This window comes from Prinia subflava, chromosome 11 (assembly GCF_021018805.1).
Source record: "Prinia subflava isolate CZ2003 ecotype Zambia chromosome 11, Cam_Psub_1.2, whole genome shotgun sequence".
In the NCBI taxonomy this organism is placed as follows: Eukaryota; Metazoa; Chordata; class Aves; order Passeriformes; family Cisticolidae; genus Prinia; species Prinia subflava.
The window spans coordinates 4,430,375-4,445,064 of NC_086257.1; the positions used below are offsets into that span (position 1 = coordinate 4,430,375).

At 48.3% G+C, this 14,690-nt stretch overlaps 2 protein-coding genes across 3 annotated transcripts; one reads left to right on the forward strand and one right to left on the reverse strand.

Moving 5' to 3' along the window:
- Positions 1 to 1,020: 1,020 nt before the first annotated feature.
- On the reverse strand, positions 1,021 to 6,229 carry DTYMK (deoxythymidylate kinase). The gene is made up of 5 exons (XM_063408684.1): positions 6,055 to 6,229; positions 5,396 to 5,504; positions 4,138 to 4,228; positions 2,035 to 2,232; positions 1,021 to 1,508 (listed from the first exon to the last, which is right to left on the reverse strand). Exons 1-5 carry the CDS (start codon positions 6,182 to 6,184, stop codon positions 1,398 to 1,400), a joined length of 639 nt encoding a protein of 212 aa, XP_063264754.1. The 5' UTR covers positions 6,185 to 6,229; the 3' UTR covers positions 1,021 to 1,397.
- Positions 6,230 to 6,257: 28 nt separating this feature from the next.
- ING5 (inhibitor of growth family member 5) lies at positions 6,258 to 14,643 on the forward strand. 2 transcript variants are annotated; one of them, XM_063408682.1, is made up of 8 exons: positions 6,258 to 6,412; positions 6,889 to 6,960; positions 7,635 to 7,801; positions 9,086 to 9,197; positions 9,970 to 10,063; positions 11,287 to 11,422; positions 11,577 to 11,638; positions 12,146 to 14,643. In XM_063408682.1, the coding sequence occupies exons 1-8, from the start codon at positions 6,376 to 6,378 to the stop codon at positions 12,186 to 12,188; spliced, it is 723 nt and encodes a 240-aa protein (XP_063264752.1). In that variant the 5' UTR covers positions 6,258 to 6,375; the 3' UTR covers positions 12,189 to 14,643. The 2 variants fall into 2 exon arrangements, with proteins under 2 accessions (XP_063264752.1, XP_063264753.1); XM_063408683.1 differs by lacking the exon at positions 6,258 to 6,412 and adding an exon at positions 6,604 to 6,757.
- Positions 14,644 to 14,690: the final 47 nt, after the last annotated feature.

Below are 14,690 nucleotides of genomic sequence, written 5' to 3' on the forward strand. Positions count from 1 at the left end.
GGAAGAAATTCCTCACTCAGAGGATGGGAAGGCCCTGGCACAGGTTGCCCAGAGAAGCTGTGGCTGCCCCATCCCTGGAAGTGTCCAAGGCCAGGCTGGACAGGGCTTGAAGCAACCTGGGATAGTAGAAGATGTCCCTGCCCATGGAAAAAGATGATCCTTTAGATCCCTTTCCAACCCAAATCAGTCTATGATTCTGTTTATTTCATGTTCATGGTTTTATGTTTAATGACAGCTCTGCCAGACAAGATTTTACCTGAGTGTTGACAACCCCAATAACTGGACTAAGCTCAGCTTAGATCTTTAACAGGTATTTCTGGCTTTTCAGTGTGTTGTCTTGTCCTAGTGTTACTGTCAGGACGTGATGCAGCATTGCAGGGGCTCACCTCCTTCACCAGGAGTGTCTGGCTGCCAAGGGCTGGGCAGCTGTGGAGGGAAGGCAGCAGCTTTTGCCACTGTAGCTGATGCTGTATTAGCAATTTTGTTTTAAATATTTAGCTTCCTCTCCCTGCACATGAATCAGCTCAGTGTGCCTGTGAGTTAAGAGAGGATTTAGTCTGTGGAGATGAGAGCAGTCCACCCTACTGGAAGATGAGTGAAACATCCAGCAGAGAGACCTGAACTCCCCTGGCCATGCCCCTCTCTCAGTGTCCCTTGCACATGATTAACATTCCAGTTTGTTCTGGTGATTTAGGTGATTCATAGCTGGTCTGGTTTCAAATTGCACTGGGGCATTGTGCAGGAGCCACTAGTGACTATTCCTCTCATCTTGGCCAGTGTAAACTAATTTATGTGCCACTTGTCCTCCAAACTGGCCTTGCTATGAGCTCATTCATCTATTTCGGGCTCTTACCTGCTCACAGCTGTAAGAGAAGGCTTAAATTCGCCTCTTCCTTTTTTCCACAGCTCTAGCAAACAGCTTTCCTTGGATTTAGTGCCTGAAGTGCAGCACTTTCAGCTCCCATATATCCTTCTAGAAGATAAATGATCATACTGAAAAAAAATGCCCTGTGCCAAAAGTTCAAAAGAGTAATTTATTATCAACTCCTCTAAAAATGGGAACTGTCTGTGTCCAGGGATGGCCTTGAGCTCCACACCCACATCTGCACTCTAGGACTGGAGCTGTAACAGGAGCTCCTGCTTGGAAGAGGGAGGTTTTGACAGGAATTTGGTACATGCTCATGGCATATTTAAAAAATGCAGAAGGGACTATCCAGGATGGAAGGGAGGAGCAGATAGTCACAAGGACATCAGGAAGCATGTTGGACCCAAAAGAGTACACAGGACCTAAGCTGGAGCTGTTGGGATGTCACAGTCATCCAAGTGCAGAATATCTAAGAAGTGACCTTTACCTTATTCTTTTAGACCTGCATGAAGTTTTAGACCTGCATGAAGTTTCATTTCCAGAGTTCTCCCAAAGGTTTATTCTGAACCTCCTGTATAGTTTCCTCTGCAATGGACTTGATTTCTCTGTGCAAGTCTTCAATGCTCTTTGAAGCATTCACTGTCTGTTTCCAAGACAACAAAAATACAGGATAGATAACAGAGAATACAGAAATGTGTTACTGGACACCAACAAATGAGAAAAACCTTGTTAACATCTGCTTATCCCCCCACTACCCAATATTGTTACTCTTCCTGAGTAGTGAAATGAGCTAATTACACCTCCTCTCTGCAGCTTCTGGAGTGGATTGGAGGAACCAATATATGTAGGAATAAGCATTTAAGAAGAAGATGTGAGGGTGGGTGAAGGGAAACTGCTGTTGCATGTTGTTTGCTGGCAGTCTCTGGGGTGTGTGACAGAGGCAGGTAAGCTAGGGATTCATCCCAGGTGCACAGGGAGCTGACTGGGGTCTCCTGGAACAGGGAAGTGCTCTCTGCCACATCTCACAGTGCCCTTGGCTGGTCCCCAACGTGTCCTGCTGAGCAGAAGTGGGAAGGGGCAGCACAGGGACGTGACAGGCAAAATTTGGGAGATCTCACTAGAGATCTCCACCCCAGTCCATGATGAGCTCATTAGAGTTAATTCCTCACCTTCCAGTTTAGGCTCTTGTCCTCCATCAGGTAATAGAAGGACTGAAGAACTTTCTCTTGGAAGGAACTGGTCTCGTAACGTTCGTGTCCAAAGTTCCCTCGTTCTGCTGCTTCCTCTGGGCTTAACTGAAGGAACAGGATCAGGTCTGGCTTTGGGAGTCCAACATCAGGCTGCTTGCACCAGTCCAGGCAGAAGTTCTGTCCAAGCAAAGACAACCGAGCTTGAGGTGAGACACACACAAAGACAGGGAAGGAGCAGGGTGGCTGGAGAGCGAGGTGGGAAAGGAACAGCCAAGGATGGCAGGAACTGCAACCCAGAACACGCAGGCTACAGACTGAAAAGGTGATATCCCAGCTTAGCATGTGGGAACTCAGTCCTGGTCATTTGGGGGCCAGCAGGTTTTGTCAGGTGTTCAGCACCTTCTGTGCCTATTTAAGTTGGAGAGTGAAAGCTTTTCATGCCTCTTCTGCAGATCCTGTCTGAGCTCTACCAAGCCACATTCTGAGTCTCCACTCAGCTGTTACCACTCCATAACTTGCCCAGTCCAACAGAAAGCTGCGCTCCCAAACACAAACACCACAGAGCTGCAATGCAGATCTCTCTAAGCCCACGGAGGCTCCTTTCCAACACTCACCTACCCAGGAATTTCAGCCCAGACACAACAGATGCAGTTTTCCAGCTTTTGGATTTTGTTGAGAGATCTGAAGACTTTCATCAGGGCATGTGAATCCATGATGTTGGTGCGACTACAGCATCCACTCATTTCTCATCCACATCTTAAATCCCTCTAAGAGGAGCTGGCACATCTGCCCTCCCATTTCTCCCCAGCTCTTCTGTATCCTGGTAATCTGGGTATTTTTGGGATGTATGTGCAGTGGGTTTTTCAATCCCAGGAGAGGGTAAGAGAAGCTGAAGCACCACATCATCTTGGCTGTGAGCTCTGGCAGCCAGTACTTTTGTGTTAGGTATGGGCATCAACATCTCCCCTTCTTCTGGGAATGCCTCTTGAGTGAAAAACATTCCAAACTCCATTTTTTTAAGGAGCAGGGGAGGTCTCTTCCAGCAGCAAAGGATGCCATCCCTGCTTCCCAAGGGTGACATCTGCATGACTGAGCCCTGCAGGTCACCAGCTACATTCAAAGAAATGTAGACACTTTTAGACACCCTTTTTCCCCCAGCAGAAAGTAGCAGAACATTCCTTGCTGTGCCCATGTGGATTTGGGAACATTATTTTGGGGTGACTCAGCTCGTGTTACACATCCTGGCTCTTAACGTGGGGCTTTTGCAGACACCTGATTGGCACCTAAATGCTTCAATGCATCTGCCTCAGGGTTAAGCCAGGATCTCCTCAGTCCCTCCAGGAGGCAGGGAAAGGCTTGGGCAAGAATGAGTGTAGCTCACAGCTGGTGCTGCAGGCGTGGCTGGAGCTTCTGTGACCACAGGAGACTCTCAGAGGATTGATGGCTGCTCAGCAGGACAGGACACATTGAAGGAGTGGGACAGGAGTGTCTGTGCAGAAGGGCTCAAAGAGGGGCTGGCAGAGCTGACTTGATCTGGAAGTAGGGACAGGCCAAAAGGCACAAGTGGGAATGCCAGGAATTCAGGCTAAATGAAGAAAATCACTTTTATTCTGAAGGTGAGAAGAACACAGAAAAGAGTGGATATACATTCCTGAAGATACTCAAACCTTGGCTGGATGCAGCCCCAGGCAGCCTGCTTACATCAGCCCTGCTGGAGGCTGGGCTTCAAGAATTCAATAGGTCCCTTCTAATGGATGTGGTTCTGTTCCTCAAATTTATGGGCCAGCAGCCTGAGCAAGTACAGAGAGTCTTTAACAAACTCCCAGAATCATTCTCCAGAATCACACAGGTCAGCTTCCAATCCAGCAGTCTGTCCAGGTGTATAGAAAGTCACCCAGTAAGTGTCACTGCTTGTTCTGGGGAAGGGCAGACCCACATAATTATCTGAGCTGAAACTTCCTTGCCTCATTTCCAATCCTCATTTCCCAGAATGGCTCCTGGGACATTCACACCAAGAGCCTCTTCCTGGAGCTGCTGCCCCAAACAGAGAGAGGGGCAGGGGCTGCTGCAGGTCTCACTCACCCCTTTGGCACTTGTGAAGGCCACTCCAGAGAAGGCGTATCTGTCAACCACGACCGTGATCCCTTGATGGAGCTTCTCCTTCATCATCGGTCTGAAACCATGGGGGAGAGAAAATAATGAAGTTGCACTCCCTTATCGTGACAGAAATGAAAGGAGTTCATCTAAAACTCCAGGTATGTCATCATTAAGGGAGATCACTGGCAGGGGCAGCTGTGATGCAGATGGCAGGTGAAGAGCTGTTTGTATTCTCCACCAGGAATTGACCAAATACCCTTTCATGACACCCAAATTCAGGGTGCCAAATGCTGGGCACTGCTCTAGGCAGCTCCAGGGCTTACAGGCAAGATCACAGATGAACTACACTGACAAGGACAGCTTAGTCCTCTTCCCTTTTTAGATGGTGCAGTAGATTTTGTGATACGCTCTGCCACTTTTATTCATGAACAGTTCTTAGAGCTCACTTATCTGCCTTCTGTTCTCCCAGCTTAATTGGCGCTGCCACTACAGCAGAGCCAGCGAAGCTTTTCTGTAAAATGAGAACATTTTGAAATCTGTATTTCCAGGTAAAAACAACAGCCAACACTGGTTTCCCCATGTCCACATGCAGATTCTGTGACTGAAGGAAAGACAGGCAGTTACGGCTGAACATGGCTGCAGGGAAAATTTGGGCACAATTTAAGCACTGTCACTCACAGGGACTGCCAGGCAAAGCAAGGTATCTTCAGGAAAGAGAGTAAATTCACAGTCTAAGCTGGTTCAGCCTCAGCTCCCCAGTTTTTAATCCAGTAGAGCACAGGAGTTGGAAATATGGCACCAATGATTCCAAAAAAACCCAAACTGTGGGATCTGATCTAAGATTATAGGGGCAGGGTCAGATGGGATATTGGGAAGAAATTCTTCCCTGTGAGGGAGGTGAGGCCCTGGCACAGGGTGCCCAGAGCAGCTGTGGCTGCCCCAACCCTGAAAGTGTCCAAGGCCAGGTTGGACAGGGCTTGGAGCACCCTGGGATAGTGGGAGATGTCCCTGCCCATGGCAGGGGTGGGACTGGCTGGGCTTTAAGGTCCCTCCCAATCCCAACCATTCTGGGATTCTGTGATTAAATCCAAAGCTGTAAGAGTCCCTAAAACACATTTCCAACCTGTTTTCCTGTCTAAACAGGATCCCATTCTTGTACTTTCTATACCCACTGCAAGCTCAAACCCCGTGGGATTCAACACCACACATTTTTCTTTTACAACTGAACAAACATCATCTTTACACATGTTCCCAGCGGTTGGCAGAGAAGAGCAGGTGAATGGTGTGGTCCTCCAGGTTCTTCTCCCTCCCCAGGTAGGAGCTGATCAGCTGCCCAATCTCGGTGGTTCTGTCTGTAGGAAGGACAGAGGATGCAAAGGCTGTCCCAAGCTGCTCTTCCCAGATGGGTACCCATCTCTGCGAGGTCTGTCACGGGTGGGAGGTTGGTATGACCAGGGCAGGGTCTGTCTGTCTGTCATGGATGGGACGACGTCAGTCCTTCCAGGGTGGGAGTCTGTCTGTCTGTCACGGGTGGCGGGAGGTCTGTCCAGGATGAGGGGAATGTTTATATGTCACAGGTGGGAGAACGTCAGTCCGTAAGGGGCTGCGGATCTCCCTGCCTGTGGCAGGCCGGGGGGAGGAGGTCGGTCTATCCAGGACGAGTGTCTGTCTGTCTGTCTGGGATGGGAGGGGTCTGTCCGCCCGCCAGGGCGGTCGCTCTGTCGGGGCGTGGGGGGCCCCTCTGTCACGGGTGCCCGGTGCTCGGTCCGCCCAGGCTGGGAGGGGTCTGTCAGTCCTGCGCGCGGTCCCTCTGTCCCAGCGCCACCCGGCTCGGCCACGCCGCGAGAGGCCGCGGGCGGCACCCCGCTCCCCTCCCCAGGGCTGACCGCGGCCGCGCCCTACCCGGGAAGCGGAGCAGGTCTGCGCGGTGCCCGGCGTCCCGCAGGGCCTCCACCAGCCGCCGGCCCTGCGTGCTCTTCCCGGCGCGGTCCACGCCCTCCAGCGCGATCAGCGCCCCGCGCCGCGCCGCCATGCCCGCGCGCGCCGCGCCGCCCCGCCCCTTCCGCCGCGCCCGCCAATCGCCGCCCGCCCCGCCCCTGATGAATATGCAGCGCGAGCGGTGCCGGCGGCCAATGGGCGGCGCGGGCCGTGCATACGGGATGAGGCCGCGGGCCTGCTCATGCGGGCCCGGCGGGCGGCGGCGAGCGGCGCGCGGGCCGCAAGATGGCGACTGCCATGTACCTGGAGCACTACCTGGACAGTGAGCGCGGGGCGGGGGCGGCCGAGGGGCCGGGGCGGGGGCCGGGGCGGGGGCGGCGGGATTGGGGCGGTGGCGGCGGCGGCAGCGCGGGAATTAAAACTGCGCCACGGGCAGCGCGGGCGAGTGGGGGGAGCGCCACTGTGTTGCGTCATCACGCGGCGCCAGGCTACGTCATCGGTGCGCGCCGGGGAGTGGGGTGGTGGGGCCATGGCGGCTGTGGGGGGCGGCAGGGCGGGGGTTCCGCTCCCCTCCCTTCCCTCTCCTCGGCCGGGCCGCTGGTGCCGGCCCAGGGCCCAGCACCCAGGCGGCTGCTCAAGGCCTGCTGAGGTGAAAGGGCGGCTCACGGTACGTGACTCACAGGATGGGCTGGGTTGGGAAGGACCTTAAAACTCATCTCGTTCCAGCCCCTGCCACGGGCAGCGACACCTTCCATTGAAATGGTCGCTCAGAGCATTTAGTAGCATTTTTTCTTGCAGGTATTGAGAATCTGCCGTGCGAACTGCAGAGGAACTTCCAGCTGATGCGGGAGCTGGATCAGAGAACAGAAGGTGTGTGCGGGCATTTCGGCAAGCAAAGGCCGAGAGGGCTTGGCCTGAAGGAAGGGGACAGCCCTGTGGAGGCTCTGCGTGTCTCCCACCTGCTGCTGTTCTCCTCTCAGCCGGAGTGCTCTGCAGTGTTTGTTTCATTCTTGTGAGGATACAGCTCACACTGCAGGGCTTGATTTTGTTTCCAGTTTAAATTCGTAGCTCTGTGATCACTGTACTCAGTGGCCACTTAGATGCCCTTCCTTCCACGTATTTCTATATTTAACAAGTTCTAGATACCTGTGTACCTTGCAGAACGATTTTTTTTCCTTTTTGAAGTTTTTGTTGGTATCTGGCTGCACATTCATTATTTTCATTTTGAACCATCAGAACAGTAAGTGAATGCACAGCAAATAGCACGTTCTGCATGTGGGTAGAGAGGCTGAAACTTGTGTACTCACGGGTTCAGTTTCTGACCTTAACTGTGAATTAATTGTAAATTAACATCTGAATTAGCTGTAGCACACTCAGGAAAGCAGAATCACACCACAGGTGTCAAGGAGTGAACACCTTTAGCTTAACTGGTTTTGTTTTAAAGAAGGAAAATGCATTAAGGATGTGAGGGGAGCTAAACAGCTGTCAGGAGGGGTCTCCTGGATGGAAACAGAAAACCAAAAATGCCTGGTTTTGTTCTTCAGACAAGAAGGCAGAGATCGACAGCCTGGCAGCAGCGTACATCGAGTCTGTAAAGAACATGTTACCTGAGGAGAGAGTGGAGCACCTGAGGAAGATCCAGAGCGCCTACAGCAAGTGTAAAGAGTACAGTGATGACAAAGTGCAGCTGGCCATGCAGACCTATGAGATGGTGAGCCACGAGCCCTGAAAAATGGGCATCCTCTGGAATGGTGCATGTGGAGATGCTTCACAGTGTCAGCTTTTTTTTGGCTTAAATTTCTTACCAAAACAAACTATTAGTCAAGCATGTGTTTCTCACTGTTGCCATCCCCAGAAAGCTTTCTCCTCTGGCACCAGGTTTCTCTTTTGCTGAAGAATTAGTGAGTTTATCCCCCTTGGGGGTGGCTTTATCAGTAGTACTCGTCTGCTGTGTGATAATGCCAGCAAATTTACCCCACTCCCTCCTCCCCAGCAGCTCTGTCACTGATAATTTATTTGGGGCACACTTAGTTGAAAGCAAATTTGTTTTTGTACAGCCAGCTGCTGTACTATGCTGTGGAGGAACAGCAGGAATTCTGCTCAGTTGCCCTGGTTTATTGCACATCAAAATCTCCTTGATGGACCTTGGGAGAAAATCACATTTCTTAAAATGCAGCTTTCCACTTTTTTTTTCTTCTGTCCCTTGAATAATTCTCCTCTCCACATGTTTTACCCCCTGGATGAAAGCTGAGTGAGGGGAATCCTCTTGACTGTATTAAATGTTTGTTGTCCAGCTTGCAGAGATGCTTTGGGTTCTGCTACAGCTGCAGTAGATGATTAATTGCCATCAAACGCTGCAAAAGAGGAAATCATGTCCCAGGAATATCAATGCCCTAGATAACTACTGAACTCATTTAATGACAAAGTATTGCAGCAGCACAGTTTGGGGGTGGTGGCTTCAAATCCCTGTTCTGAAAGTCACTTTATTGCAGCCAGGGTAGTACAAGGTACTTAATTAGAGTGTGTTGACTTCATAATGAGGATAGTCAGCCTCTCTGTGTATTTGTTGTTAAACTTCTTTGATTCACATGACAGTGGAGTACCAGGGGAAAAACCTTAACTGCTCTGTTCAACACATTTCAAGAACTGTCTTTGAATTTTGAAAATCACAGGGACAAACCAGTTATTTTTAGTATCTCTCACCTTGTTTTGTTCTGAAAATCATGAGTCTAAGTTGCTTTGCCTCTCCTTTCTGTTGCCTCCCTTTTCCTTCCTTTCTGCTTGCTTGTGGAGGGTTTGGGTGCTTGTGCTTTTGCCTCCCGTATTCCCTGTGTGCCATTTCCCTTTTCCCAGCCTGTCCCCCTCCGTGCCTTGCTCTGCAGCTCCACACTCTGTTCATTCCGGTAACAGCCGTGTCTTGGCCCTTCCTGTTTTCGTTTGGGGCTCTGTTTCTGTGTTTCTCTGTGGCTCAGTTTGTGGTTTCCTCTCGGTGCAGGTGGATAAGCACATCCGCCGGCTGGATGCAGACTTGGCGCGCTTTGAGGCTGATCTCAAAGACAAACTGGAAGGCAGCGACTTCGAAAGCCCTGCATCCCGAAGCCTGAAAAGTGGGTGAAGTTTACACTCTTGAGAGCTTTTTCCAGCACTTAGAGCATCAAACCAGGAAGGCTGAGATGTAAATAGGCTGTTATTTCTGGAGGAAGGAAAGAAGTGTGCTGTTCTCTGCTTGTTTTTAATGCTCTTCAAAATGTTTATAGTGGGCAAAAATAAGGGGAATATGGTGCTGGGATCAAGCTTACTGTTTCACAGATCATCCTGAGGTTTTTACTGTTCTAAGGAGGGGGCTGTGCCAAAACTGCACTAGTGTAAGAGTCTTAGTTTCAGGAAAAATAAGGAATAAAAAGATACCAGTTTCTGTCATGTATACTGAAATACTGTGTGATTACAGTGACATTTGAATGTGGATACAGCAGCACAGCTTTATACCTTTGAGCAATGAAATAAGGGGTAGGAGCAAGGAGGTGGAGATAATTATGTTAGTTATTGGGTAATCTATTAACTGTGTTTAAAAATACACTGAGATTTAAAAAAAATACTGCATGTCTAATCAAGTGTGATGCTGTTCATGACCTGTGCTGACATACTGCAGTGCTCGTTTGCCAAAACTGCAAACACAAGAGTTCAGTGCTCAGTTGTTATCAATTTGGTGTATTTGTGGCTTAAAAATGCATTTCAGTCAGCATATTCAATGACATAGATAATAAAGATCACTCTATTACATACAAAATAGGAATTTCAAGACAGTAACTGCACCAAAAGAACAGCTGGGGATGTTTCTGCCACTCAGGCTGAAATGATGCGGTTGTTTTTCCTTTCTAGAGGGACGAAGTCAGAAAGACAAAAGAAGCTCTCGTGGTCGAGGCAGGAGAACATCTGAAGAAGACACACCAAAGAAAAAGAAGCTCAAAGGAGGGTAAGGCAGAGCCAGACACAACTCCAGGGCCTTGGGCTTGACACTTCCTGAATTTTCCACAAGCTCATATTACCCTATTTATGACTCATGTCCGGATGGTGAGCAGTGTTACGAGTGTTCTGGTCTTACTCCATTTCATTAATGTCCTGCTTAGGACAGGCCAGCATTGTTAATTAACTCCTTGGTTGGCATGTGGAAGCTCAGCAAGCTTGGAACATTCTGGCTGGAAGGACAAGATCAGCCTCCCTGTTGCTGTTGGCAAGCTGGGAAAAATGGCTTTGATTTTTGTCACAGGGCTATTTTTAACAGTTGCTTGTGGTCTTGATGGTAAAAAAACCTCACTTGTCCATCAGGACAGAAGCTGATGTTATGCTGCTGTTCTAGAAATCTTGGAGAATTTTGGGGGTTGTTTTCAAAGGATTGTGTCCTAGGTAGCCTTGAATAATCTGGTTTGGTTTTGAGAGGCAAGGAGGAAGGCATGTCCCCTCTCTGAGATGGGATTTATATTAAAGGGGCTCAGTTTATTTTGGTATTTTCAGTTGGCTAAATGGAGGAGCAGGAAACTAAAAATAGTTTCTGTGGACTGCTGCTGGCATGTCAGCACATCCCTGTCAGGGTAAGAGGGTTCACTCAGGTCTGACAATGATAAGAAATGTGTTTTGAAACAGGCTGGGGAAAACCCCAGACAGGTTATTGTACTCACAACCAGGAGTGATCTGTATGAGAATTTTGTTACTTATGATATTTACAAATCCTTCTCTTAATTCTTTCTAGTCATACTGTATTTGATCCAGCCTACCTTAAGATTTTAATTACTGGACTGTGGTAATGTAGTGCAAACTCTAAAACAGAATCAGTGTGGTTTAGGGAAGATACTGCAAAACACTAATTTTCCTGAGTAGGTTTTAGATCTTGGGATCTAAACCAGAATGGTTTGGGTTTGGAGGGACCTTTAAGACCATCCCATTCCAGCCCCTGCAATGGGCGGGGACACCTTCCACAACGCTGGGTTGTTCCACGTCTGGCCATGAGCACTTCAGGCATGGGGGAGCCACAGCTTCTCCAGACAACCTGTGCCAGGGCCTCCCTACCCTCACAGAGAAGAATTTCTTCCCAGTATCCCAGTTAACCCTGCCCTCTAGCACTGGGAAGCCATGCCCTTGTTAACAGCGTGTTGTCTGCAATTAAGAAGTGTTCTGTCGTGCCTCTGTCCTTGCCCACAGGTCTGAGTTTGCTGATACCATCCTGTCAGTGCACCCCTCGGATGTCCTGGACATGCCGGTAGATCCCAACGAGCCCACCTACTGCCTGTGTCACCAGGTGTCCTACGGAGAGATGATCGGCTGTGACAACCCCGATGTAAGCATCCAGAGATGATTCTCACATCTTTGTTGTCTCCAACTCTGTACAGTCCAAGAAGGGGATCCTTGCTCGGTTAGCTCACACCAAGTGATGGGAACATTTGTGAACCACTAAGAATCTCCCCTGTGGGTTTTTCCTTTCTCTTTTGCAGTGCCCAATTGAGTGGTTTCACTTTGCATGTGTGGACCTGACCACCAAACCCAAAGGGAAATGGTGAGTGTGACAACGCTGAGCTTTGGGGTTTTTATCAGGCTGCAGTTCGCCTCAACAAGAACTGTTGTGACCCTGACAGAGGAGCTTTGCTCTGTGGTTGGGGATTATGTCTGAGGGTAGAAGATACAAGATGAACCTTCTTGTTAAAATCCATTTCCACAGAAGTCTTAGGTACTGGTGAGAGCAGAACTGCCTGATAAACAGAGGAGGTTTTGACCTGAGGCTTGAATAACATCTGAGGTTTGCTCTTTAGTGACTAGTTGTGGCTGTGCTTAAAACAGACAGGTTCCTTTTCATTTCTGGAGGCACATTTTGAAGACTTCTCAGGGTTTTACAATGTGCTTGTCTTGGAAAGGATTGTGGGCTTGTTATTTCTATCTAATGGACTGTTTCAATCAAATTAAATTGCCTGTCAGAAACAGGCTTAGTTGTGCACAAATATTAAAAACAGGTCTCAGGCTCTGTGTGTTAATTTCAGAGCTAATTACTGCCTGTTTTTTCCTTCAGGTTTTGTCCTCGTTGTGTTCAGGAAAGAAAGAAAAAGAAGTAAAGAGTAGAGGGGGATACAGCACCGAGGCAAGAAGAATTTAATATATTCCTTCATTCATGTTGCAATATTACCTTTGATTATTTTTTGTTAATCTATCCTCCATCTTTTTCTGGTATGATATTTAATTATCCAGTGGCCAGTTGAAATTCCTGTTCTTTCCTAAGACAATGACTTGGGGAGGGAGTCCCAAATCCCTTTGCCACGGAGATTTTATTTATGTTAGTCTTGCACAATAATACTGAGGGAGGGTGTTGCCTTTTCTGGCCGTTTCCATTTCCCTGAGGATTCTTTAAGTACATCACTGTGAAGATGAAACCTACAGTATTCTTGGAGAGAGAGAAGGTCGGATTTATTCACAAAATAAGATGAAGGCCTGGACTGTTAGCTGTGATTGCCTGTGTGGCACATGGGTAAATCAGGAAATCAGGTTTTAGGGAAAGGCTCCATGAGGACACTGTTCCAACAATGGTGTGGCTCTGCTGTTGAAGGTCATTCAGGAATGTTGTAACAGAACTTCTTGTCTTTTTTAATGGGCTGCATTTGCATGTTCTTGGCTTCTCTGGCTGCCTTTCAGATGAATGTGAATCCTTGCATTAGTGTCAGTGGCTGCAGCAGAAGGGGCAGCGGAAATCAGGAGCTGGAAAGCAAAATTCTCTGTTTTTTTCTTCCTCTGAGATACAGTGGATGCAGAACTGGAGGGAAGAGCACACATAAGTCCAACACCTTGTATCTGTGTCCTGCATCATTAACTGTCTTCAGGGAAAGATGTAGTGGGGAAAGTGTTCCAGGTTTCCCTCCTGCTGGTGGAAGGAGGAAAAAAAGCCCCAAACTCATGAATTTTGCTGGCTCTGGTCCGTGTTGGGTGTTGGTGGCAGCTCTGTGCAGGGGTGTGTGCTGCTTGCCATACCAGTGTGCAGGAGCTCTTGCTACAGACTGCTGGAAAGGCATAAAGAAACTCCCGGATAAACTTTCCTTCTGCTGAATACAACAGCAGAGAAGATTAAAAACACTTGTACTCAGATTCTGGGACCTGTTTTCAAAAGAAAGAAGGCTTTTCCTGTTACACTGAGCCTCTAACTCATGTTTTGCAGTGAAGGAAAGTAGAACACAGCTCCTGCCACCTCTTTCCCTCTGGGGCTTCGTGCCTGTTGCTGACATAGGAGAAACCTCTCAATTGTGAGGCAGCTTTTCTGTGAACATTAATTTATGGCAGGAAAAAAGGATGAATTTTAGGAACAAATCCCTGTCTTCGGGGTCCTGCCATTTCCAGTGAGGTGCAGGTATCTTTACTACATTGCATCATGGAGAGATAAGTTCCATAGTTCAGTGCATGAAAATGCACATTTGTGATGCACATTTGTCATTGCTGCCACAGAACAGCACGTGGAAAACAGGCAGGGAAATGAAAGCCAGAGTGCCGGACCAAAGGAGGAGGAACAGCACAGTCACACAGACCTGGAGTACAGCAAGCCCTCTTATTCTTCCTGCCCCTTCATGGGAGCAAATTTGTGATACCTCATGAGCCAGCCTGTAATGCAGTGCCCAGAGGGTGAGAGCTGTTCCAGGTTTTGTTTTCCCCTTCCACCCAATGGTATTGTAGACAAGTTTTCCTCCTGTTTTTCCTAAGGCTTTGTTAGTACTGATATTGCCATGGATTAAGCATTTGATTTGAAACAATCTCAAAATTCCACTCTGGAGATCTTGCTGGAAACATGCCATGAGGGAAGAGAGCAGCTCTGGTTGGGCCAGTGTGGAGCAGTCTTCCCTCAGCTCCAAAATTCTGGTCAGGTAGCATAAAAAAACCACATTTTAGAAGTGCTTTTGGGGCTTCAAAGAGCATTTTTGACTTGAACCAGCAAAGCAAAAAGGAAAACAGGCTCTGGAAGGTAGAGCCCTCGAGAGAAAGGATAATTTGCTAGGAATGAAGAATAGTGTGAGGTACAACATTGTCTCTTTTTTACAATGTCTGTGATGTGTAAAGCATCCGAGATTTGATACCAGCAATAAACTCTCCCACTGGGAACATGCCAGTTCAGGGCTTGGATGGGCTCAGGAGCATCTCCTGCCCTCTTACACCTGGTAGTAGAGATTTTTTACGACTCCTTGTAGACAGAAATACCAGCAGCCTTCTTTTGTGCTTACTAAAGGATTTAAATCTTCTGACTTCTGAATGTACAGTGTTAAATCTTTCCTGGAGAAGAGGGTGATCCCCAAAGGAATCCCCCACTAAACATTACCCAAAAAAACCCTGCCAGGAGGTCCCAGCTTTACTGCAGCTCATCCAAACCGGAGGTCAAAACCGACCTTCCCTCAATTACCGACACCGAGGAAAAAACTTTTAAAAAATAAGTAAGGAATGTAAAGTTTTAAAAAAAAATTAAGAAGAAATGTATATCTGTATTTTTTTGGATCTTGGAGATGTTGGATTATATTATAAATAAAGTATTTTTGGGAATAAATGTGTGAGGGTGATGAGGGAGGGAGGGGGTGTGGCGGTGCTGT

Bases quoted from the DNA above. Each gene is read 5' to 3' on its own strand.
- DTYMK (XM_063408684.1), bottom strand. From the start codon at position 6,184: ATGGCGGCGCGGCGCGGGGCGCTGATCGCGCTGGAGGGCGTGGACCGC. The intron at 5,505-6,054 runs GTAGGGCGCGGC...TCCTTCCTACAG, and splicing joins AGACCTGCTCCGCTTCCCGG to ACAGAACCACCGAGATTGGG. The intron at 4,229-5,395 runs GTAAAGATGATG...CCATGGTTTCAG, and splicing joins GCCAACCGCTGGGAACATGT to ACCGATGATGAAGGAGAAGC.
- ING5 (XM_063408682.1), top strand. From the start codon at position 6,376: ATGGCGACTGCCATGTACCTGGAGCACTACCTGGACA. The intron at 10,064-11,286 runs GTAAGGCAGAGC...CCTTGCCCACAG, and splicing joins AAAAAGAAGCTCAAAGGAGG to GTCTGAGTTTGCTGATACCA. The intron at 11,639-12,145 runs GTGAGTGTGACA...TTTTTCCTTCAG, and splicing joins ACCAAACCCAAAGGGAAATG to GTTTTGTCCTCGTTGTGTTC.